Source organism: Cyrtonyx montezumae, unplaced genomic scaffold (genome assembly GCF_038088225.1).
Source record: "Cyrtonyx montezumae isolate F1298 unplaced genomic scaffold, pur_monq_1.0 scaffold_8, whole genome shotgun sequence".
NCBI classification, from domain to species: domain Eukaryota; kingdom Metazoa; phylum Chordata; class Aves; order Galliformes; family Odontophoridae; genus Cyrtonyx; species Cyrtonyx montezumae.
In genome coordinates this window covers 19,546,000-19,569,501 of record NW_027072089.1, presented here as the reverse complement: position 1 = coordinate 19,569,501, position 23,502 = coordinate 19,546,000, and the positions used below count along the sequence as shown (strand labels likewise).

At 37.5% G+C, this 23,502-nt stretch overlaps 1 protein-coding gene across 1 annotated transcript in view; it reads right to left on the bottom strand.

Moving 5' to 3' along the window:
• RGS22 (regulator of G protein signaling 22) overlaps positions 1-23,502 on the bottom strand; it is a gene marked incomplete at its 5' end in the record, with an annotated part of 69,506 nt that overhangs the window by 19,177 nt on the left and 26,827 nt on the right. The window contains 9 exon segments of the mRNA XM_065751806.1: positions 874-1,053; positions 3,981-4,142; positions 6,109-6,168; positions 8,608-8,766; positions 9,396-9,558; positions 12,392-12,558; positions 13,076-13,168; positions 16,583-16,777; positions 23,393-23,494. Of these exon segments, the coding sequence (XP_065607878.1) occupies positions 874-1,053; positions 3,981-4,142; positions 6,109-6,168; positions 8,608-8,766; positions 9,396-9,558; positions 12,392-12,558; positions 13,076-13,168; positions 16,583-16,777; positions 23,393-23,494 (1,281 nt within the window).

Sequence of the window (23,502 nt, the reverse complement as noted above, 5' to 3'; positions counted from 1 at the left end):
CAGCACCTCGTGGCTTCTAGCTCAAAGTACCTGAAAGTGATATCTGAGTCACTGTCATATTTGAATTCCAACTTTTTGGCCAAGTTCTTCCCTTGGTTTTATGCCTTCTTTCTGCCTCTTGTTTATTTTTTTTTGTTGTTGTTTTGTTTTGTTTTGTTTTTACACAGGCTGAAATAAGTCTGATTTCACTTAGGATTATACCTTCCCTTTTCTCTGACAAACCATAATGTAATCAAAACATCTTAGGGACTCACACTTGAGTTTTAAATATGTTGTTGGTCATTTCAAAGGAAGAAGAACTAGCTTTCTTGTTCTTAGAAGATAAGCTGTAGAAGTTAGTAGCAAGGAATAAGAAAATAGTAAGGCTGTGCTAAGGGTTTGTAAATTGCTGCTCAGTCTGATTAGTACAGATCAGAGACAGAAATTGGCTGCAGACTTTTGGTAATAAAGGGAAAGATTCGGTAAGTTAAGCTTTGCACTTTATTCACATCTGCATTTTTTTCACATTTCTGTGAATGAATACTCTTAACTATAAATTGCTTCTCTGACATTAACTAAATGGTAAAGAGCAAGTGACAAAAAATGAGCAGTGTTCGTTTCTACTGACAGAGTGCCTCGGCAGACTTGGATAGCACCTTTCTAGGATCAGATAGCTGACACAAACTGTCCAGTTTACGTAGCAGTAAATATCTGGATCCTTTCTGTCATATTCATCATACAGTCTTCACTGAAAGCAATTACTCCGGTGTTCTACTTCATGTCCAGGCTTGTAGACAGAGTCAAAATTGTCACAGAAGCAATGAAGACTGTCCTTAAAATCAGCCACACAAACTCTAAGCCAAATCTGCTTCAGAGATTCTCCCAGTTTCTTACCTGTGCCTCTCTAAAGATGTAAGGTCCTAGTTCTTTCCTGCGCTCCAAAATCTTCTGTGCTTGTTCATTTGGGATGTCAATCTGCAAAGCTGGGGGGACGGTGGAATTGATAAAGCAATCAATAATAGTCGTGATCTTATTCTGGACTATGGCATCATCACAATGAGAATGGCACAAGTCCTGAAAGACGAAAAACAGCACTTTCAGTCAACACAGAGAGAGATGCAAGACCCTTTGCAGGGGCCCACTGATCAAAGAGTAGCAGTCATACAAAAATAATTATACAGACAGATTCCTTCAGTGTGTAGGATGAAATTCTTGTAGCAAATGTGCATGGTCACAGCCATAGTTAAAACATGAGTGGGGCTTCTGGTTTGCAAATGCAGATATACAGCAGTCATTTATTTAAGGTCTGATTTTTAGTCATAGATTTCTATCTGCACATTCTGATGACCAGTATATTTTTTATCCTGCACTCCATCTGAGTGTACTGCAGGCAAATAGGAGACACTGCTGAAAATAAAATTGCACCTATAGGTGTGAAATGCACTGATTTTCACAATGAGCTTGATATTGCATTGCAATAGTAACTGGAAAAAAAATACACACCAGTGCTCTACAAACTCCAAGTACATGGAGGAATGATTTAGAAGGGTACAAGATATTATAGCCAGGAATGTTGGCACAAGGGAGGGCAACTGCAGATACAAGTACAGTCTATGATTCATTGTAATCTTCTCATTTCCCCATTCTTTAAGATCTTCTTGTTTCCTTAAACATCGGTGTCTGAAATAATTCATGGCAGGGTAGACAGAATACAAAACAAACCTGAACTTACAAAGGTGAGATCTCAAAGGAGCAATGGGGTTTTCTTCTATTTTAATAAGACTCTATAATTCTGGTAAAGGCAATTTTTACTGTGTTTTCACATTTTGATGATGCTACCACTGCACTTTGGCAGGAGAGAAAAATCATACAAAGAGCTTCCTTGAAACCCTTTGAAACTCATACTTTCCATCTATCCATAAATATCAAGACATTTCTATAACAATAGATTATTTCATGTATCTACTAAAGGCACAATGAGAACTCCGGAGAATGTTCAGGAAGAGAAATCTCTAAATAAAGAGTATGCTTTTAGTTTTGGTAGAGAAGGCTGGCTATTTACTTTGTGAAGAAATTAAAAACAGGGCTTTTAACCAGAAATGTGGCATGTGGAAGAGCTGGTTTGTTTTATTATGGATACTTCTTAGTTTTGTGAAGGAAAAAAAGAATGATAACAGCTACAACAAAGAAAGTTCAGCAATACCAAAATGTATTCAATATATCCTAAGAATATATTATGGCTTTCTTTGCTCATCTAGCATAGAAGAAAAAGAAGAGATCTGTAGTAAGTGGGAAGAAAAACAAGCCATAGGATATGAAGAGGAATGAGACGTGAACTTACAGGAACAGATGGAAATGATCCACAGAGTTATATTTCTTCACATTTGTTTTCAAAAAAATTTTTTTTTATTTTTGGTTTGTCCCAAGATGTGCCGCCAGCCCGAATGGGTTACAAGGAGCAGTGCAGACACCAGCTCCCCTAGGGATTTATATCTAAACTGATGGCATGATAGGGCTCAGACAACACAAGCATGCACTATGCAGAGCGCTGCCCACATCTTTGGCAATATTCCTCAAGATCAGCCTGACCCACAGCACTCCTACTTCTCCAGCTCTTTGTTTCTATAAAGAGCATCAACTGCCAACCATGACAAATCGCATGCATGTAGAAATATGGTCAGATTGTATTTTTTCTTGATAAGTAGACAAATAAAATTAACAAAAAAAGAAGGAGGAGAAGGGGTGGGATATAAAACAATGAAGGCTTTCTTCAGAAAGCAGATCCACAAAAAAAAAAAAGTTTAAACTACATTCCACATTTGCTGCAAGTTTGTATTCTCTGCAATATAGGAATGAAGAGGAACTGATCTGGAAAAACATCAAATATTCTGAGAATAATTCATGCCATGTACTTTAAGGTGCCTTACTGTCAAGCCCCTAGTCTAAGCTAGTCCCATGGTAACCAAGATAGAGACAGCAGCACCTCCAGAGAGCATTTCAGCCTACAGTTCCTCATACTGAGGTCAGAACCTCTGTGAGGATGGGACAAAAGCCCTCTGGAGGCAGAGGAGCTGGAGGTTTGGCTTCTAAAATAGACCCCAAATTCAAATGCCAGAACTAACCAGTGAAAATGCAGTCACGTGCCTGCAGCAAGATTCCCAAGTGCTACTGCAGCATCACCTGTGTTTACCTCCTAATTTCTGAGCACATTAGCTAATCTCCTGCTCATACACCACCCTGCTCAAGAGCCCAAGAGAGGCTCTGCAATATCCCAAAGGCAAAAGAAAAGAGGAATGTGGTGCTCTTGGATCCGTGGTGCTCCTGCATTCAGTCCGGGGTGCTACTGAGAAGCTGCTGTGTGATTTAAATTTTTACTCCAGAAAATTCTGATGGTGCGCTGCCCTACACTGCCACAATTGTACAACTAGGTGTGTACATACATGGGAGAGAGGAAATTGCTGCTGACCTTGGCCACCTCCTCAGCTGCAGTCAGATGCAACTACACTGTGTGGAGTGCAAGGCAGCTGGTGTTTGCATTTTACATGCAAGTTTTTGGGGTAGATACTATTTTTACTGTTGTACATTTGCTTGCATTTAAAACTTATCTCTGGTAACTACCAAACTCAGCAATAATCTCCATGTTTAACAGCGTTTGGCTGTAAAGACAGAGTGAACGTTTTAATGCTTTCATATTTTCTGGTTCTCAGAAGATGTATACCAAAATGGGGGCATCAGCTGGTTAACAGTATCCCTTAAGGTCTCAAGAGAATAGATATTAAAGACTCAAGAGAATAGATAGAGTTTGAACAAGTAAAAGAAACTCAGGCATTAAAAAGCAGTTATTCTTAAGGAACAAAACCAGTTAAACAGTGAATGAGGTTTTACTACGAACAAGAAAATACTTAGTGCTATTCTTGTTACAGTTCTCCTAATTTGCAGTAACAGATGACATTTGCTTACAAACTGAATGGCACTCCCCTTGTGCTGCTTTACTGTCGTACCTTATACTTCTGTACTTCTTGCCAAAAGAGCACTCCATTCTGCAGTAGGTCTCCTTTCAGTGACACAAAGCGTTGAAACTGATCTGCTGTCACTGGATCCAACAGTGCTTTGCGGAAAGCAATTATTTCACTAGATGAAGAAACCCTCTTATTGTCCACATGCTGTCAAAAGAAGAAATAAATGCACCAAATAAACTTTGTTTCAAAAAGCAATAACAAAGGCATTAGTTAGCTTAAACTGTCTGATCCTTATCTTTGCACTGACCGTAACTTTCAGTAGTTTATGAGTTTATGACATGGATACAATAGAATTTGGCGTAGTTTCATTTCTTTCTTTTCATTTCTTTTCTCTTTTATTTTTTCCAGTTTGGTTTGGGCAACATTTTTTGGAAAACGTGATGGGAGAGGAAATGACTGACAATGATTTAGACCATATGACTACATACTATAAAGTATGGAAACAGCTATTGTTATTGATTATGGCAACAGGCTACTTTTCTAGAGAACAGTTTGAGTTTTGTGCAAACAAACAACAAAGAAAAAAGAACAGACAAACCGCATAGCTAGAAGTTGTTAAATGCTTCTGACAGGGATCTCACTAACAAAATGAGTTTTGAAAAGTGTTGCCATGACCACCAACAGAAGCTGGAGAGTCTGCTCTCTGTGGAGTAAAGCTACCAATAGTAAAATAGAATTTAAAGTCATCGAGGCATTGTGGAAATCCTCCTGCTGCAAAGCAGAGAGCAGTAGGCAGCCAGGAAAGGGTGGAGAAAGGAAGATGGCTTATGCAGGGACATTTTGTTTGAAATGAAGTTCAGGCTGGCCTGCCTTCCTGAACAAACAGTTCTTGTGCTGTCACTGAAGAGCAAGCCAAACAGTCACCCTCTGTTATCAGATGGATGAATGAAAACTATCTTCCAACAGTGGGATAAAACTCTCAACGTTCTGGAGGGATGGAGTGCTGTTCAATGATCTTCATGAGATAGAAACATTTTTAGCTGCAAAAAGTCCTGGAAATCTAACCTGATTCTAAGCCAAAAGTCATTCCATACATTTACTTAGAACCAAGGGTTATGCTCCATGTTCTGCTGCTGAGGTGCCAGGGATGGGCACTTAGCCCTGCAGGAGGATGTGTGGTGATTGCCCATAGGGTCCCTTGGTTAAAATAAGTCAGCTCAACTTTGTAAGATGGCATCTTCTCGGCTGTCCTCCACATCTCTACACATGTGCCATGCACTGTGACCAGGACAAGACAGCTTTTGGAAAAAAATCATTTTGGGGACATGTTCATAAAAGGAAGAACATAATGTTGCTCCCAATTCTATACTAACGTACAATGTTGTAGTAGGTGTACAAGTACTGCTTAGTTTGTGGATCAGCAACCTTAAAGCAGAATACTGAAAATAACTATCTTCCTGACAGACAAAAAGAAAACTTAGTTAACAGAACCCACATGCACTCTGATCTCTTCTGAGCTAATGGTTTGCATGGATAATTGGTGACCGGGTCTCCAGTTTGATTTCAACACACAATAAAAGAAAAGTTCAACTGAATAAATGTACGCAACTTGTATGTTGGCAATCACCAAGAGTTCACTGCTCTTCAAGAGAAAAAACTGGCAAACATCTGATTAAATGTATTATTACAAAGGTTTAAGATGTTTAAAATTGATATTATCTCAGTGCTGTAAGATTAAAATACAATTCTAAATGAAACAGATACTGTGAGATATGATTAAACCTGCCCACTCCACTGCATACTTCACATTCCCTTTTGTGTCTGCACGTAATCCACTCGCAATAATAAATAAACTACCAGATGCTGGAACGAACAGCTTGTCCCAATAAGTCCACTGCATGCAAAATTCAGATAAATGTGAATTAAAGGTACAATACCAGTTTAAGGAGGGTTAAGAATGATCTACATCACAGAACAAGGGACATTTTTTTTCCAGTATGACCTCTCCAGACAGGAAAGGAGAGAAATTTACCATGAACGTCCAGCAGGGAGCTAAAGTCATCATTAATGTGAGTAATTGTCCTACTGTAGTGAATACAATCATGTGCAAGTTCCAAACAGAAAAGACAGTGAAAGTACAAACACAAGAGACATAATAAACTTCACCTGCCTTCCACATCCTAGTTGTCTTCTCTTTCTGTCTTAGGAGATCTTCAGTTTTGTCCTTTACCTATGGTTGAACAAAAGATTGTCATTTCATTTTTTAATTCTTCTTGTTTGATGATTAGCCCTCTAATGATTGAGACCACAGTGGCAGAATAGTTGATACATCTTCATTTGGCTCTTCATGCATAAAACTTACTGAGAATGCACAAGAGCACCGTCCTTTGTTAAGCTGTAAACAAACACAAGAAGAACTTGGGGGTCCTGGTGAATGAGAAGCTGGTCATGAGTCAGCAGTGCACACTTGTAGCCCAGAAGGCCAACTACTCCTGGGCTTCATTAGAAAAAGGAGTGGCCAGCAGGGAGAGGGAGGTGATTGCTCCCCTCTACTCAGCCCTTGTGAGACCCCACCTGGAATTCTGCGTCCAGACCTGGGCCCCCAGCAACAGTAAGACACAGAGCTCTTGGAATGAGTACAGAGGAGGGCCACTAAAATAATCAGAGGGCTGGAGCACCTCTCCTATGAGAAAAGGTTGTGGGAACTGAGCTAGTTTAGCTTGGAGAAGAGAAGGCTCCGGAGAGACCTCATTGTGGCCTTCCAGTATTTTAAGGGACCACATAAACAGGAGGGGTAACAACTGTTTACATGGGTGGATAGTGACAGGACAAGGGGAAATGGTTTGAAGTTAAGTCGGTGGATATTTAGGTTGGATGTTAAGAGAATATTTTTCATTCAGAGGGCCGTGATGCACTGGAACAGGTCACTCAAAGAAGTTGTGGATGCCCCAACCCTGGAGGCATTCAAGGCAAGGCTGGGTGTGGCTCTGGGCAGCCTGCTCTAGTGGTTGGCAACCCTGCCCATGGCAGGGGGGTTGAATCTAGATGATCTTCGAGGTCCTTTTAAATGCAGGCCATTCTATGGTTCCAAGAGTCTATGTTCATTCAGACTGGGGCATTAAGAAGTCAAGAGGCAATGGCAGTTACATTGTGCTCTTCCACTGGTTTACCTTAGCTATAATGTTATGAGGAACCAATCACGTTGCAAACCGATTTTGGGTTGTAATACTGGGGCGTTTCTAAAATGAAATGTTTTTGCTCTTTTGGACAGACATATCAGAAATGGAGACTTGATTCTGCAACTTCTTTGCAGCAAAAAGTACACCTCAAATCAAGGGCAGATTTCCTGAATAAAGGCTACATAGCAAGCCCACAGCGTTTGGTCACTGTGAAATATGAAGCCAAGTGGAGAATGTCATCTGGTTTCATTTCTTCTAAAATACATTCTTCAAAGGACCTTTTCATCCTCTGAATTTGCAGTAAGAAAGAGAAAAAAACAGTGAGACATAAATGAAGCTAGGGACAGACTAAAACCAGATTAGAACTATGTATTTCCCGTGAACTGTTTATTAGAGTATAATTCAGTGTTTTCCAAAATGAGGGGGCTATTCTGGCTGCCAATACAGTGCAGCAGGTGCAAGAACTGGAATGAAGGAGCTTCCAGAACTGGAAGCAGCTTAGCCTTATCCCATGGTCTTGTGCCAAGGCACATCAGGGAAGCAGAATTCAGATAAAAAGGGCAGAAGGTTAGGAAATTTTACTTTAGTATGATCACTATTAAAAGTACCATTTATCTTATCAGAACCTCTACTTTCTGACTGCTTAGTGCTCTGAATCAATTAAAAGGATCCAGTTCATGTGCAGTTCTGACAACATTACTAATAAATCTCTTGATGTGAAAAAGATAATGGGTTCTATGAGTCAATGCAGTGCGCATGTGTGTCCACGTGGTGGAACCGTCAAGTTTCCTTCGCCCTTGACTTCATTTTTCAGAGCTTCTGTGGCAGTGCAGGGAAAACAAGCCTTTTGGAAAACTGTTACCAGGATGATTTTGCACAGATCCCAGCCATAAAAGGCAAATATAAGCTCTGCCCATACCCCAGTCTTTAGGAATGGTTCCTCATTCCTAGTTTTCTGGCAACTTTTTAAAGTAACCAATGGAAAGAAAGGCCTGTAGTAGTTAACCTCCTCAACTCAGCAGAATTTCATAAGACTTGAAGTAATTTCTACAGGCACTCTAATGCCAGATGGGAAAATAGAGACAGTGTATGAGAGAGAGAACACAGCATGGGAAGCCTACTCATCTGTTTGTGTTCTTGTCCTTTACAAAGCAGCATTTCTTCTATGCACAAGTGTATGGCTAGAACTGAATAGCTTATGGAAAGAGCAACATTGCAGCAAAGATGAGCATTGCCCGCTGGCATCAGAGCCAACACCAGCTTATTCAGGTTTAGGGTTTAACAACTGTGATCCAGACTAGGCCTTCAGAGGAACCGCCTTCACAGTTATCAAGTTAAATGCTACAACCTGTGCATGTTAGGTGTTTTTTAGAATGTAATCTGAATGTGAATTGTAGGCTGCTTTTCCTCTGAACCTTTTAATCCCAATGGCAAATTATGAGCCAAACAAAAAACAATGCCTGCATGTGTTGCTGTTGTTCAAAAATTACCTTTGCTTGTTGCACTGCCCCTTGTTGTTCATCTGCCAGGAACAATGGCAGCCATTGTTCTTCTAATCTCTTCTGGACCCACTGCTGAATTTCTAGCAGAACCGCTGGAGGAAGCCGATCATGAAGGATTTGTCCCCATCCTCCACCTGAATGCATTAGCTAAGCAATCCAAATACAATAACATATGACATAAACTTTTGTGTATACCAAAAGTCCTTTGTCTCTCTACATTCTTGATTTAGCAAAGCATGAGCTTAACTGTAAGCAAAGCATGCTTACCCAAGGCTCACATGTACTTTTCATAAAAGGGAACAGATTATATTTGTCCCTACCTATAATAGAATACAGACTCTGGCAAAAAATACCCCAGCTTGACCAAGTAAATTTCATAACTATCAAGATATGTCAGAGTACCACAGCTCAGACCTGCCATCTGTGCCTTTACTGACATACCAAAATAGAAAGCTGGAACGAGCCACACTGTCTGAAAGCCATTCTAACACTTTTGTTTGAGCTGTGCTGTGTGTGCCCTGGCTGTGGCCTCAAATCGGGATTTAAGAGAGATGTTCTATGAGGATCTGGGAGGACAAGCCTCAACAGGAAGCAAGGAACCCCCATAACCACAACAGAACCAGACTAGTTTTGTTCCAGTAATACAAAGTACAAGCCAAAAATGAAGATAATATTTGAGGAGATAGCTAGGGGAAAAGCAAGAGTAAAGCTGATTATGTACTCTAATCTCTGTCACAGCAATTACTGTTCTTAATTAACAGTTATGTAACTGGTACCTGTTCCTGTTGCTCTCTGGTAGCTGGGCTGTTGGGTCCAAAGAAGTATTTTTTGTTCAAGTACTTGTTTTTAATTTCCTTGGATTTTTCCTCCCTTTTTTCTTTGTCCTTGTGGAGTATCTTTCTGAACTGTTCAATATCTATCCAGCACATGAGATCCATTCTACAAAGAAATTTAAACAGAATGTTTATTTCAATATAGAGTTAATTTCATCAGCATTCTAGAGAGTTATTAGTTTAACCACAAACCACCAGAGTGCTAAGTCCTAAATACCAGGTTACATTGGACTGAAATTTTATGTCAGTTTTTTTTTGGTTGTATCATCTGGTGAGACCATAGCACATGCTGTACAGACAGATCAAAACCCATCCTGGGGATCTCATTCAGGGTCCCTTCTGGAGTGCCGTGGAAAGGAGCAAACTCCTCAGTTTGACACTGCTGTATCCAGCAGAGACTGTGAACCAGAGACACAGAGCAGAGCTCACAAAGTAAAGGCAAAAAAGAAACACATGAATATTTGAATTGATACTGCAGGCTGTGAGCCACAAGGAGATGAGTCGACATCCCCGTTCTGACTCTTCGTAGCGATAGAGGAGCAGGGATGACAGCTAGGAATGGCTGCCCAGGAATCACTTCCCTTCCTAATTCACGTGAGCGCTGGAGCTCATGAGTTAATCCGTAAATCAAGCAGACAAAAATAATTTATGGAAACTGTCATTTCCAGGGCTTTCTGTGGGCTGCCTCTTCATAAATTACTAAATTTACTACTAATTTAATTATTTATAAGTGACAAATAATCTCCATATGCAGTTCTTGGTCTTTGTGTTGTTCACAATCATTTGAGTGTATACTGTCCATTTGAGTTTGTTCTAATGGAACATGCATTGGTTTTATTATTTAAACCAGAGGACAGGATAACTGACATTGACAATTTCAGGTTAATTGAAAAAAATTAGGTTAATATGACTGCTTTCGACAGTATCTTACTATCCAAAGTTTTGTGAACATTTCAGTGAGGACATTCATTATATTTGCAGCAGGAAATGTGAAACATTAAATTCAGACAAATCTGTTTCACTTTTCCATTTGTTTATTAACTGGAATTAACTGGAATATTATTATTAGGTTTCTTGAAGCATTAATCTTTGGGTAAAACTTTCAAAAGCATCCAAATGATTTAAGAACAGATATCTCCTTTTCAGAAGTCTTTTGAGACCCTTACAGGCCTAGGTTCTATTGAGATTGATGTTCTTTCATTTGTTGGTTTGTCAAAGGGGAAATAAGTTCACCCAAAGGCAGGCGATCCAAGTTGCTGTGGTTTATGGAATTATTGCCTGTCATCTGTCCATGACAACAGACTAAATATGTCCATCTCTCTTAAAAATCAAAATATATCCTCTTAAAGTGTATTAGCTTAAACTGATTACCATGATGGCTTACCTAAGCATGCTCTACTTTATACTTCCAACAGGAAGTATATAGTATAACAGGAGGACATGCATAGTTGGTTGCTCTGGTAAAACTAATAAATAATAACCCATGAAGCCAAACTAAGACAAATTAGCCTGCAATTGAATGACTGTATCCTGTATGTTTAACAGAATATTAATTAATGGAATTTGATTTTATTTCCTACCAGAGTTTGTGCTCAGCAACCAGGCTGTTCTTTCCAAAACTTCACTTACAGTTGAGCCATAATAAACTTCAGTTAGTAGTTCTAGATTTATCTCTAAAACACCACTTTCTGAGACTTTTTTATATTTCTCTTCATTAGGAATTTTTACAAAAGACAATTTAAACATAAATTTAATGTTTCTCTGGCTCTAACGTTTAACAGTTATCTGTGATTAACAGAGAGATGGGAATTCCAGAGCTGATTCAGCATATCCATCCACTTCTCCATTGTAGCCAGCTCACTGGTCATTGCTAACATTTCCCTGTTAGAGAGGAAGTCTACACCCACTGTCTCCAAAATGGAGTTTGCACAACTCAGAGGTGCATGAGACAGACCATTGGGAGGGAGAAATGAAAAATCACAACTTTAGTAGTAAGAGTATATAATTCATGAAAAAATAAATATGCGTACATTGGGTATACTTTTTTTTTTCCTGATAGTAGTGCACAATCAAAAATGTCTGGAGCCTACTGATCTAGGCAGTTAACTTAGAAGAGTGGCACCACACTTAATAGAACACCTACACCATGAAAATTTATATCTGAGATTGTGTCTTGGCCAGAGGAATCCTGGGTTAGATGAACATCTCTGTACATTGTTGAAAAAGGTGGACAGTATCCAATTTAAAATCATAGCAGTACTTATATTTAAGTAATAGACAATATGCAAAGCGTCAGCTAATGGGAAGTGAAAATTAAGAGTCTCTCTCACAGTTACTTAAGGAGTACATTTGACTTTTCCTAAAACAGGGTAGAGATTAGTGAAGTTTGGGGATAAAAAAAAAGAAAAAAAAAGGTAGCAAACTCACATATACTTCTAGAACTTCTGTTCAGATATTCATTCTTAAACAAGTGGGCTATTTTTCAAAACTTGCCATAAACTGTATCTACTAGCAGCTGGTACTTAATCAGTGTAAACAGAAAACTGCAGTTGCTTTCACACTATGTGAATGACATGGTCATGTTCTATTTGTATATTTCTGTAACATTCTGCCTTATTTTATGAATGTACTAAATAGAATCTGAACAAAAAAGATCGTTTTTTTTCTCATTATTAGCTAATTGCTGTACTCAGGATTTTGTCAGAGCATAAACTGAAAGTAAAACCAGACTGCATACATGCTATGATAAGAGGTTTTTTACCTCCAGAAAAGTTAAGACAATTCAGCTGTGAGACAACATGCATGTGAATTTCACAAATATACAAATACTTGAAAGAAAAAAAGATTTAAATTCATGAATATTTAGACAGTCAAGATCCTCAACATAGATTTCTTCTGAATGTAAAAACAAGTAAATTAATTATAATGATGAAACATACCCAGCAGAATGCTCTTTTAGAAAAACCCAGAACTGTTCTAGCTTCTGTTTGTTGTGGATCAGGTCATATAAATTAGAACCTGCCAGTTTTTTGGAAGCTTGACACAAGTGCTGAGCTTCTTTGAGGATGTCAGGAAAGGATGGTAGACCAGTGTCAGCAACAGTACTCTGAGGGAAGAAATTATTTCACTTACATAACTACCTTTTCATCTGTATTTTCCCCAGTCTAATAATCCTGCATTAGAGAACTTCTATCTCCATAGAACAGCTTTGTGATCACCAAGAAAATAAATTGAGTTAAGGCTCCAGCTCTTAATCAGCTTTATTTTTATGTTTGCTTTAAACACATTAATGTGTGCACGTTCCATAATTAAATAAACTAATACATATTTGTAAGTTACTTGAAATTGACATATTCAAGCTTAAGGGCCCAAAATATACTCCATCAGTGGAAACTGTCCCATTGAGTCCAATCATACAATGGTGTGATATTGGTGTAGCTGACAGAACTGAATTTGTAATTAACACAGTGGCTATCAATCATTTCCCAGTACATGGATGGTAAAAGTCAGACTACTTGATACTCCAAACTGGCAAGTAGACAATCTTTCATTACTGATACTTCAAGTGTTAACCCTCTGTGACAGAAAATGAGTTTGTTTTTGTTAGTAGGTACTTGTCTTACCTCATTCTTCTTGGAAACGCTTTCTTGCTGCAAAGCCTGGAGTTTTCTAAAGTACACAGAGTCCAGCTGTCGAGTTTCTTCCACCAACTCCACCTAATAAAAATAATATCTTATGTCATCCCTACAGTACACATTATAGAAAGATGGAGAACTGGACAGGCAACTTGCCAGTGACAGTGGATAGAAAAGAATATGTTTGCCAATAATAAGACAGACGTTTAGGAGACCCTAGAAGTCACATCCTTGTGACAAACAATTAAAAGGTCTAGTGGAACAATATTTTCATATCTATGCAAGATTATATGTAGATTTCTACAGAACACCACAAAATAGCCCTATTATATCTTTAAGTGAAAAACTTCATATTAAAAAACATACTGAATTATACTTTGTAAAGCAAGCCAGACTTACCTGATTGCCTCCACAAGTAAGCTGCATTTCTAAGTGCCACTGAGAAGCAGAAAGACAGGCTATAAAACGATCACTCTCAGTGGTAAATGACGAAAAGATAGAGTCTTACATGTTTCCAAAAGTGGATATTAGAGACAAAGATGCCATGGTAATATCAAAACAATTAAGGTGAAAGCTTTCAGAGTCTCAGTCTCTTTCTTCAGTTTGATAATAGCTAGTGCCTTAAAACAATAAATTCTGCATGATTGAATCTCATTAAGTGTTGGCATTTTTCAAATTAACTAGAAGTATTATAGGTATAACTACAGTAGTTCCCGTGTTATATGCAACAACCAGTAACAGTGTAAAGAATAGTTTGGTGACCCTCGCAGCTGACTAAACCACTCAAATGCAATTTTAGGATATTTAGTAAAATTTAGACAACAAATTGAATTGATCAGCATTCCCATCACATAGATTAAAAAACTGTGGTCATATTATACAATAATTTACATGTTAGAGAGATAAAAGGGTTTTAGATTAATATTCATTACACTTTCATCTAAATGTGAATACCACACTAGTCACTGTATTAACAATACCTCCAGGCTCAGTGTAATTCTGTTCCACTGTTCTAAAGTGCTTTTGGGTATTCTTTTCCTTAAAATAAAGGCAGTTTGAAAGCAAACAGGAAAATAATTCAGAACATTTTTCATGAACTTTAAACAGAGTGCAGCATGAGAGTCAATAATAAAAAAGAAATATTCTTTTTTTCCTGTTTTGTTTAAAGATAAAAATGTAGATACATACTAACCATGTCCCAAGTAAACAATTTTGAACTCACCTAATTCTTGATAAAATATCTTGTTTCATTATGGGCCAAATATATCCTTCTGTATGGGAGAACAAAGGAGGAGAGTAGAGCCAGGGACTGAACAAAATACAAAGCAGACCTTCTCTTTGTGATCGAGAGTGTGCCTAATGCATCAGCCTGCGCCTAGTACAAAGAGACCCTAGTGCCTCCTAGAACAGGTCGTATTATGTCACAGTAACTCTTCACAAATGCATATTGTGCACTCAGAAGGATGTGGTTCTATTTTTTCGTGCTCTGATTAAGATGTTTGTGTTATTAGGGCATTTACTTAGAAGTTTGCACATAACTGAACACTTGCACAGCAGAACATCATCTAAACCAAAAGGGCAGTAGATTCTCCCCGAGTTAACTCAACACCTGACATATGCATTAAATTAACATAAAGTAAGGGTTTGGACTTTGGAGAAAGTCTTCTATCACTATAAGTAGTGAAAATGTTGCTTTCAGAGCGTTCTCGAAAGCAGTCCTTTCTGTACACAAATGGTATATCCTAATACTCTGCTAAGCCGATGACTTGTCTCAGTGAGGAACTGGCACAAGATACTAGACAAAAAGTAACAGTAATACATACATATGTTCAGTTTAATAATAATCTGATAGAAAATAAACATAACTTCAGCTTAATGAATGCACTAATCGATTACATAGCATTCTGCAGGTCAATAGCAATTTTAGATGAAATGCATTCAAACTATTTTACATTTCTTAAGGGAATTAAGTTATCACAGGATAAGATAAAAAGGTCCTTTGTGAATTAATTAGAGGTAGGAAACAAAACATAAATACATGTATTTCATAATGTAGTGTGGTTCATATTCAGTCTCCTAGGGATCTGTGCTGAGGTTGTTTTTTGAAATGTATTCAGAAATTATCTGGAATAGGAGGTGAGTGAGAAGACAACAAAATTTGCAAAATAATAGAGCAGAAAATGAAATTGACTGCAAAGAGCTACAGGATTTCAGGATATCTGGTATCTGTGCGATAAAGAGAAGCTGAATTTGATGACAGTAAACATTAAGTCATTCAAACTAGCTCCAAATTAGTGCTTTACATTAGCTGCTGTTACTTAGTAAAGAGATCTTGGAATCATTGCAGATGGCTTATTAGCTTACATTTTGCACAACCACTCAGAGCTCACTAGGAGTCAAAAGGCAACTAGAATGATAGAAACAATTAGCAAAGGAACAACGAGCAAAATAGAAAACATCATTCTGTCACTGGATAATCCTTAGTGCATCCAGATCTTAAGTACTGTTTGTATCTCATGAAAAGAATATACAGTAACAGATATAGATGGGATGTATAAGCATAAGAAAAGTATGAAACAACTGTAAAAGAGGATGTTAAATAGTCACAGATTGTTGAGTTTCAACAAAATGTAATTGAAGTAGGATATGACAGAGACATGTAAAAGCATTAACAGCACTGAGAGTATGACAAAATAACAGTTGTTCACTTTTCCATAGGACTTGCAGAACTAGGGAATGAGGTGAAAATATCAGAAGGTGGGGACAGGATGGGGAGAGTGAAAACAAAACAAAATAAGCATTTTTTCTTCTATTGCACGGTTAAACCCATTGCTACGGTGAGGGTGAAGATTTATGATGACTCTAGACACATTATGTGAAGTCATGGGGCAAAAGGCTCATCAAAGACTATTAAACACAAAAACGGTAGACAACAGTTCTGCTTTATGCACTTCCTTGATTGCTAAATGCTGAAGCTGGTCATACTGCTGTATCATTTTTTTGTTCTTACACTATTCTTAAACATAAGCACTGGCCACCATCTAAGTAGATCTAGAAGGCTTTTCTCAAATTTGTATTTAGGTATCTATCTCTGTTCTGCTACTTGTCCATACATGCAGGAATGACAGTATGAAAAAAATAAATAAATACACTGTACTATAAAATGTCTTTTGATCAACAAGAATGTCAAAGAAATGTAGCATTTCCTGGGTGCAAAGAGAAATTTTGCCATAGCAAAATGCATTCTTTTCTGCTTCACAGAGTGTGGGGTCTGTGAAGCCTACACCATTCTTTTGAAGGGGAAGTCTGCTCTTCACAGGAAGCTCAGCCTAACAAGAAGGGAGTGAGTGATTGAAACATCCCATAATACTTCACTCTTCATGACAGTAAATGCAACAGATTAGTATGGAGGACTGAGAAAGGGCTGCATAGAAAACTCCTATTAATTTCTTCCATTACGTAAGAATTTTTCATAGTGCCATAAAAGTCACTTACCTTTCCATAAGTGTACTTGTCTGCTTCCACCATCTTCATCCATGGTTCTAGCAGAATAAGGAGGACATGTTCTTCTGCTGGGTCAAAAAGATCCTCAAAAGCTGGGTCCATTTTCTGATAAATCATGTTTTTCTTACTCTGATGAAGGCCAATGTCCATACTGGCAGATGGGGCAATATATGTTGCATAAAGAAACTACAACAAAACAGAAGAAATTTGTTTCTTAGACATCTTCTGTTCCAGTAATGCATATGTGTCCCCTACTGCCCTGCTGTATATTCTGAACGTGCACCTGATTACATTATCCTATATATTTTACCTGTGCTATTATTTTGTCCAAAATTCAGTTATTGCCATAAGAGGCCTCCCTGTCATTTTCACTCAAACCTGTTTAAGTGATTAGAACACTAAACAATGTTTAATGCAATTTTGGAGATGTTTGACTGATTCTTAGCTAGATTCAGATATCCACAATGGATATCTTCATGAAGTAGAAAGTTTCTTTTCACTATAATACTATAATTGAGTGCACTGAGTTCTTTTGCAAAATATATATTGGGCCACTTTGTGAAAGAGGATTTCTTCTTCAGTTTTTTTTCTAGGAATAGATGGGAATTCGTAATTTTAGGTTTTAAATTCATGAAAAACAGTGGTAAGATTTCATTATGTGCTGAGTTCCTCTTGCACATTTCTTTGACATTTCATTTTGTGATACAAGATCTATATCAGGAGATACCAATCTGAACTGGTGTCTAAAAAAGCAAGGATTATAACAGGTGCTTTTAAATCAGGTGTTTTGATGAAACACAGTATTTGTCATTCAATATGTAAAAGCAGAAAAAAAGCTAAGCCTGGAAAACATTTCCTTTTCCCAAACTACACCTTCTGGTAGCATAGAGCCATTTTTTTCTTCCAAAGGCTTCTTCTTTCAAACAAATGACTAAATCACATTCTTCTTTCCTTTTAAATGTTTCAAAAAATTGCCTTGAAAGACAGATGAAAACATTTTCTTGCAGTAATATCTCTATAGAATATATTCCAGCACATCTAAAACATCATGACTCTGACTGCAGATAGGAGATCAAGTGAAAAGAGATACTTCCATAACGAAATTCATATAGATTTTTTTTATCTTCTTCATGCTGTCAAAGCCTAATTAATTTTTCAACATTTGATCAGTGGATCAAATGAGTAGCGTAAGTCAGAATTGCACTGAGGAATCTGTTCTCAGTATTTATCATCGCACAATTTTGACAGTGAAGAATCCAGGAAATCATTTTTCCTTATGCTGCTAAATCCAGCTGTAAACACGAGGTGAGCAAAGCAGTAAAAAGAAGAAAATGGTACACCTACTCTGTTTTCAAGCAGTAATAAAGCACTGCTGTGTTTCGATTTCTAGCACAGTGACTGGATATTTGAGTATATTTAATAATGACCTTTTTTTTAACATCAACTTCTGATTTATTAGACTCCTTCATTCAAACAAGAGCAGTATCATCAGACCGTATCTCCTTTATTTTGAACCTTAACAATTTGAAACACATCCTTTAGCCTCTCATGATATCAGGCCACTGAGGAATACAGAGACACCATGGCTGACATACTCCAAGTAGAACTTGTTAGGGTTAGTATATACATTGTCTCTGCAGGATTCCACTCTCTTTCTGTGTAGATGCAATCACTAAAAACAAAGTTATTATAGACCACCTCAGTAGTTCAATACAGGCCTGCAGGTATAAGGGTGAGGCCAAAGAAGTAAGACATTGCCAAGAATAGCATTAGCTGAACCATAAGACCAATTTATCCTAGCTTACGCTCTTCTCAGCAAATCTCAAAATGAATTTAAATTCAACAGACGAGTATGAATTAGATTCATAGTGATCTCAAACCTTGGAAGTCATTTTGAAGAACCCTAAAGCTAAAAAGTTTCAGTTACATCATGCTCTAGTCTGTTCTAAAACATTTAACACATAAAACAGATAAATTAAAAAGGAACAGTCCAATGATATAAAAATGTGGTATCTTTAAAAATACTTTTCAAAGAAAGACATCAGGGCTTCATTGGTCCACCTGTCATGACTTCACTGGTTCACACAAGGGACCTGTAAATTGGTGAAAGGAGCTGAAATAGGTCCTTAACACTTTAACAAACATTTAACCTCATTCCTAATACAGTTAGTCATTCTTAGTAAAGTATTACAGATTAAAAAAATATACATATATACAGCTTAATGCATGGAGCTCTTCTTTCCCACATAATTCTATATGAAATAGGTTAACAAATATATTTACTATTATTCTTTAGAGCTGACCTCTGAAATATCAGCCTAAAGGGTAAGAAATTGCCTGAGGCCACAAAGATGATGAGGAGCCTGTAGCACCTCCTTTGTGAGGAAAGGCTGAGATTCCTGGGGCTGTTCACCTTGGAGAAGGGAAGGCTGAGAGGGGAACTCATCAATGCAAAATATCTAAAGGGCAGGAATTGAGTGGATGGGGCCAGGCTCTTTTTGGTGGTGCCCAGCAACAGGACAAAGGGGCAATAGGCACAAAAACACAGGAAATTCCATACAAACATGAGCAATAAATTTACTCTGAGGGTGTCAGAGCACTGGAACAGGCTGCCTAAAGAGGCTGTGGGGTCTCCTTCTCTGGTGATATTCAAAACCTATCTGGATGTTTTCCTGTGCAACCTATTCTAGGGAACCTGCTGTAGCACTGGATTGGACTGGATGATCTCCAGAGGTCCTTTCCAACTCCAACCATTCTGGGATTCTGGGATTCTGAAAAGAGACTTTGATAATCTGCTCACATAAACACTATTGCAATATTTTGCCATATTAGGGACTGCCTTTGCTTTACCTGCAGAATGGCCCTCAAGCCCTGTTTAATTTCATATGCAAAACTACAGCATAACAGACTTTTTTTTTTTCCATAAACAATTGTTAAGGGAGTTATTACATGTGAAGCAAAAATTTAGAGGAAGTTAAATCAGCTGTACTCTTTTCTGAACTCAAAGAACCAGATCCTCAGGTAGCCAGGAAAACCTCTTCCCTTTTCCAAGATGCAGATTTTATGCTGCATGATGATTTGGTGTGATGACATCTGTCTTCATTCATGTAGGAATCCATTGCTATGGGATTTGACCCACTAAGTGAAAACAAAGCATCACAAAGTGACAAAGTGACAGCATGCACTTGCAGATGAGAGAAGAAACACGAAGAACCTTTTATCCTGTGTCTCTTGCTTTCAGGCTCATCTGTAGATCTTCACTGATTTCAATGCAAGGACTATAGGGAGACCAACTGAGAGTTATAGACATTTCAGAAAGAGTAAAAAATCCTGTGTTCAAGCCTTCAACACTGGGCTACCATGTTAGAAAGACAAAAGAGAAGAAAAACAACAGCATGGTATCCTTTTAAAACTAATATATTCATAGCCTTTTTTGATTCCTATGTCATGGAATTGTTTTTTTTTGTCAGTTTTGGTGGAACAGAGAAACAGTGGTTTTGGCCAATGTTCTAAAAGAATCTACAGAAAAAAATCACATTTATATTAACTTCAATATTATAAATTTCATACAAAAATCTTAGGCATGTGATATCAAGTGCATATCGTGCTTCATTTACTCAGTGTTTTGTTTCTGCTGTAAAACAAAAAGAATTTTCCTACCTGCCAGCTATACATTTTCCTATGAGTGTTTTAGAAGAAGTGATGGATCTAACCCAAAAAACCCTGATCTGGAAATTCGATCAAAGTTTGCATCTTGACATTACTCATGATGGCACAAATCTGAAGATATGAAATGCTTAGGAAATTCAAATTCAGATTTTGGCATCATTTATTAATTTCCAAATTGTGGAATGTTCAGGCTTCGGGTTTTGGTGTGAATTCAGTCCAGATGAGAAGGCTTTGGTAAGTGATCTCAAAATGACTAGAATGTAGCAAGAAAAACAAAGAAGATTTAAAGTCCAAGTGCTTCATATTGCTGCCCAAAGGTGTAGATATTTCTCTGATCTAAATGAGGGGCTTGTGCAGCTGTTTAACAGAATCACATGAAGGGAAATATACAATGCACTGACTGGTCTTAACTGGAAGGCTAAACTGCCTTAACCCCCATCATCACTTCCCACTAGCATAAATTTGTTTCTGACACTAAAACTTCACAGTAATGAAAACTCCCTTTATCTAAATTCATTCTAGTGATAAAATATTGTGTTTCCCATAACAATATTAAAGTTTCTATCTCTAAACAACTTTTTTTTTTCAAAAACTACAACATATGTTTCTTTATTGTTTTTCTTTCCCAATTTATTTTACACTTCTATGTGCATTTTTATAGTGAATAACCACATGCTTTCCTAGATGATTACTGGTACCCATCATTCTTCTTATGCCTCACTACAGCTTTTTTTTTTCCCCTGTATGAATGAATATACATCCTGGAATGTGTTTCCTTACTCTATCATAAAGCTGAGATAAAAATATCTAACAAATGAAACAAGGAATAGCAGACACACAGTAATACAGGTTTGCTTTTGTTTCTAACAGGAAGTGGGCAGAACACGTACAGAATACTCTGCATGTCTCTTTCTGTAATAAATAGTAAAATATACTCGATGACGTGTTCTTAGAATTTGATTCACATTCTCTTAGGAGTATTTGGAATGACTATCTTATTGTGCCAAAGGTGAGCACAGAATTTGGGAAAGCATCTTTTCCATAAGCAGATCCTGTAGATTGGATGCAGCTTGACTCTTCATAGTGTTCCAATGAAAACAAGAATAATTTTTGTGCAGCCTTAAAAGGCAAGCTTGAGAATGATACCAAATGTTGCAGCACATGTGTTGATTTGTTATGTTACATTTCAGCTGTTAGTTATGCTAATGGAACAGTTTCACATATTTCGTTTTGATGTATTTACTTTAATGGCTATGTGCATGTAGCTCTCTGCAATTTCCTAGTAACACAGATTGCATGATGTTCTGCTGTCACCACCAGGCCAGCACTGGAAATAAGATAAGAAAAAGAAAAAAGACCTGGCTTTTAATTTTCAGCCTTGCAACCATTACAAAAAGAGTGGAAGCTAGTACAAAATTAAAACAAATTAAAAATAGAATTAAGAAGTTATAAGCCACAGCCTAAGATTTTTCCTAAAAAAAAAAAAACAAAAAAAAAAACAAACCACAGGAAAATCAAGATTCAGTCTAGATACAGTAAGTAAAAATATATTTAAAAGGAGAAGAAGTGGAAGAGGAAGAAGAAGATATTTCGCATGTTTTTAGCAGAGTGACACTGCTATGCACCTAACTCTCTGATTAAGAAAACTAACTGCGCCCACAAATTCCACAGTAAATTTGGGGCAGTATAACTTTTCTTATGGAAAATGGATTTCATCTGATCTCCCACATCCTGACATTTTCCAGAGTAACACTCCCTATCAAGTTTCCCAAAAGATCATCTAATTAAGCATCTAGTTAATCACAGACTCAGTTATGAAGATATATAAGGACAGGGACAATATGATTGTGCTGTCCGATATGCTTGCCCACCTTCTTTGGCAAGTGACAGTTCTGTTGTTGGCATTTAATTCATGGCATTCACAACACTCCTGATGTGAATGAGGTCTCTAGCCATAGGCTTGGGTGGATGGTCTGCCTTAGGGATGCCATTAGTTGCACTTAGCTTCAAGCTGTACTAGAGCAAGAGGGGAAAAAAATAAACAAGGTAGCACTTCATGTTGTCAAGTTTGTTACAGGAAAGAGGGAGTACCAGTCTCAGCCTGGAGTTTCCATACTAACACTAATTTGAGTGAAAATTCTGGACAAATATACAAATGTCTGTTATTTGCCCCAGCAAAACTTTGAAATAAGAAGACAAATTCAAGATGCTCAATAACATAAGCCATACAATGAGATTATTTTCTACTGCTCCCTACAGATATTTATTCCAGTGACATCTGAAGCAGTTTTGCTCTATTACAGCATATACTCAAATATGCAGATAGAATGTACTCCTACACAAGGTTTACAGAGGAAAAACAGACTGAAGTTTCACAAAAGGATGTTAAAATTTGCTTAGAATCCTTGTAACAATATCACACTGCTGAGGACTCCTTCTCTGGCAGTATCAGACTATTCTGCAGTCAGTGAGAGCTATCAGCGCCTACAGCCCACAGTGAACCAGTTTATTTTTACTTTATTCCATGACTTAAAGTGCATTTATTTAAAATTAAGAATACTAGTTTACAGGAAACATCCCTTCCACATCAGAGGAAAGAAGTGTCTAAAGATCAAACTTGGGGTATGAAAGAAAACTATGTCAAGGGTATTGTAATGCCCTGTCAGTTAGAAAAGGTAAAAAAGGACCGACAATTTGAAGGTCCATTTTCTTGACTTAAGGTCATTATATGAAGTCTGGTCTATGAGACTTGCAATTCTAACCCACGCAGGAGATGGAAAGGAAGGTAAAGCACAATTAGGTGATTCATAAAAAATGTTATCACAGATGTTAACACTAACCAGGCAGTTTCTAAATGCAACGCAGAGAAGCAAAGGGGAGATTAGGTAAACTGAGTAGAATAGATAAAACTGGGAACAGACGACAGAGCCTAGAAATCCAACTATGCGTGTTTAACATTTAAATCAAATAATTCTGTGGAAGCAAGCCAGAGAGCCTCTTTCACTGTCTACAACCCAGATATACTTTGGTGTGAGTTGTCAAGATTTGGAAACTTTTCTGTTTGCTGTCTTTTCCAGTCTTTACACTGAACAAGTGTATTTGTGAAGGAAAAAAACATTATTTACAACTTACTTGAGCTTGCTTGCATATTTTAAAGGGATGAAGAGTTTCTTGGTAGAAAAGCTGATGATAAGCCTGTAGGTCAGACCAAAAGTACACACAGTTCTTCCACAACTAGGGAT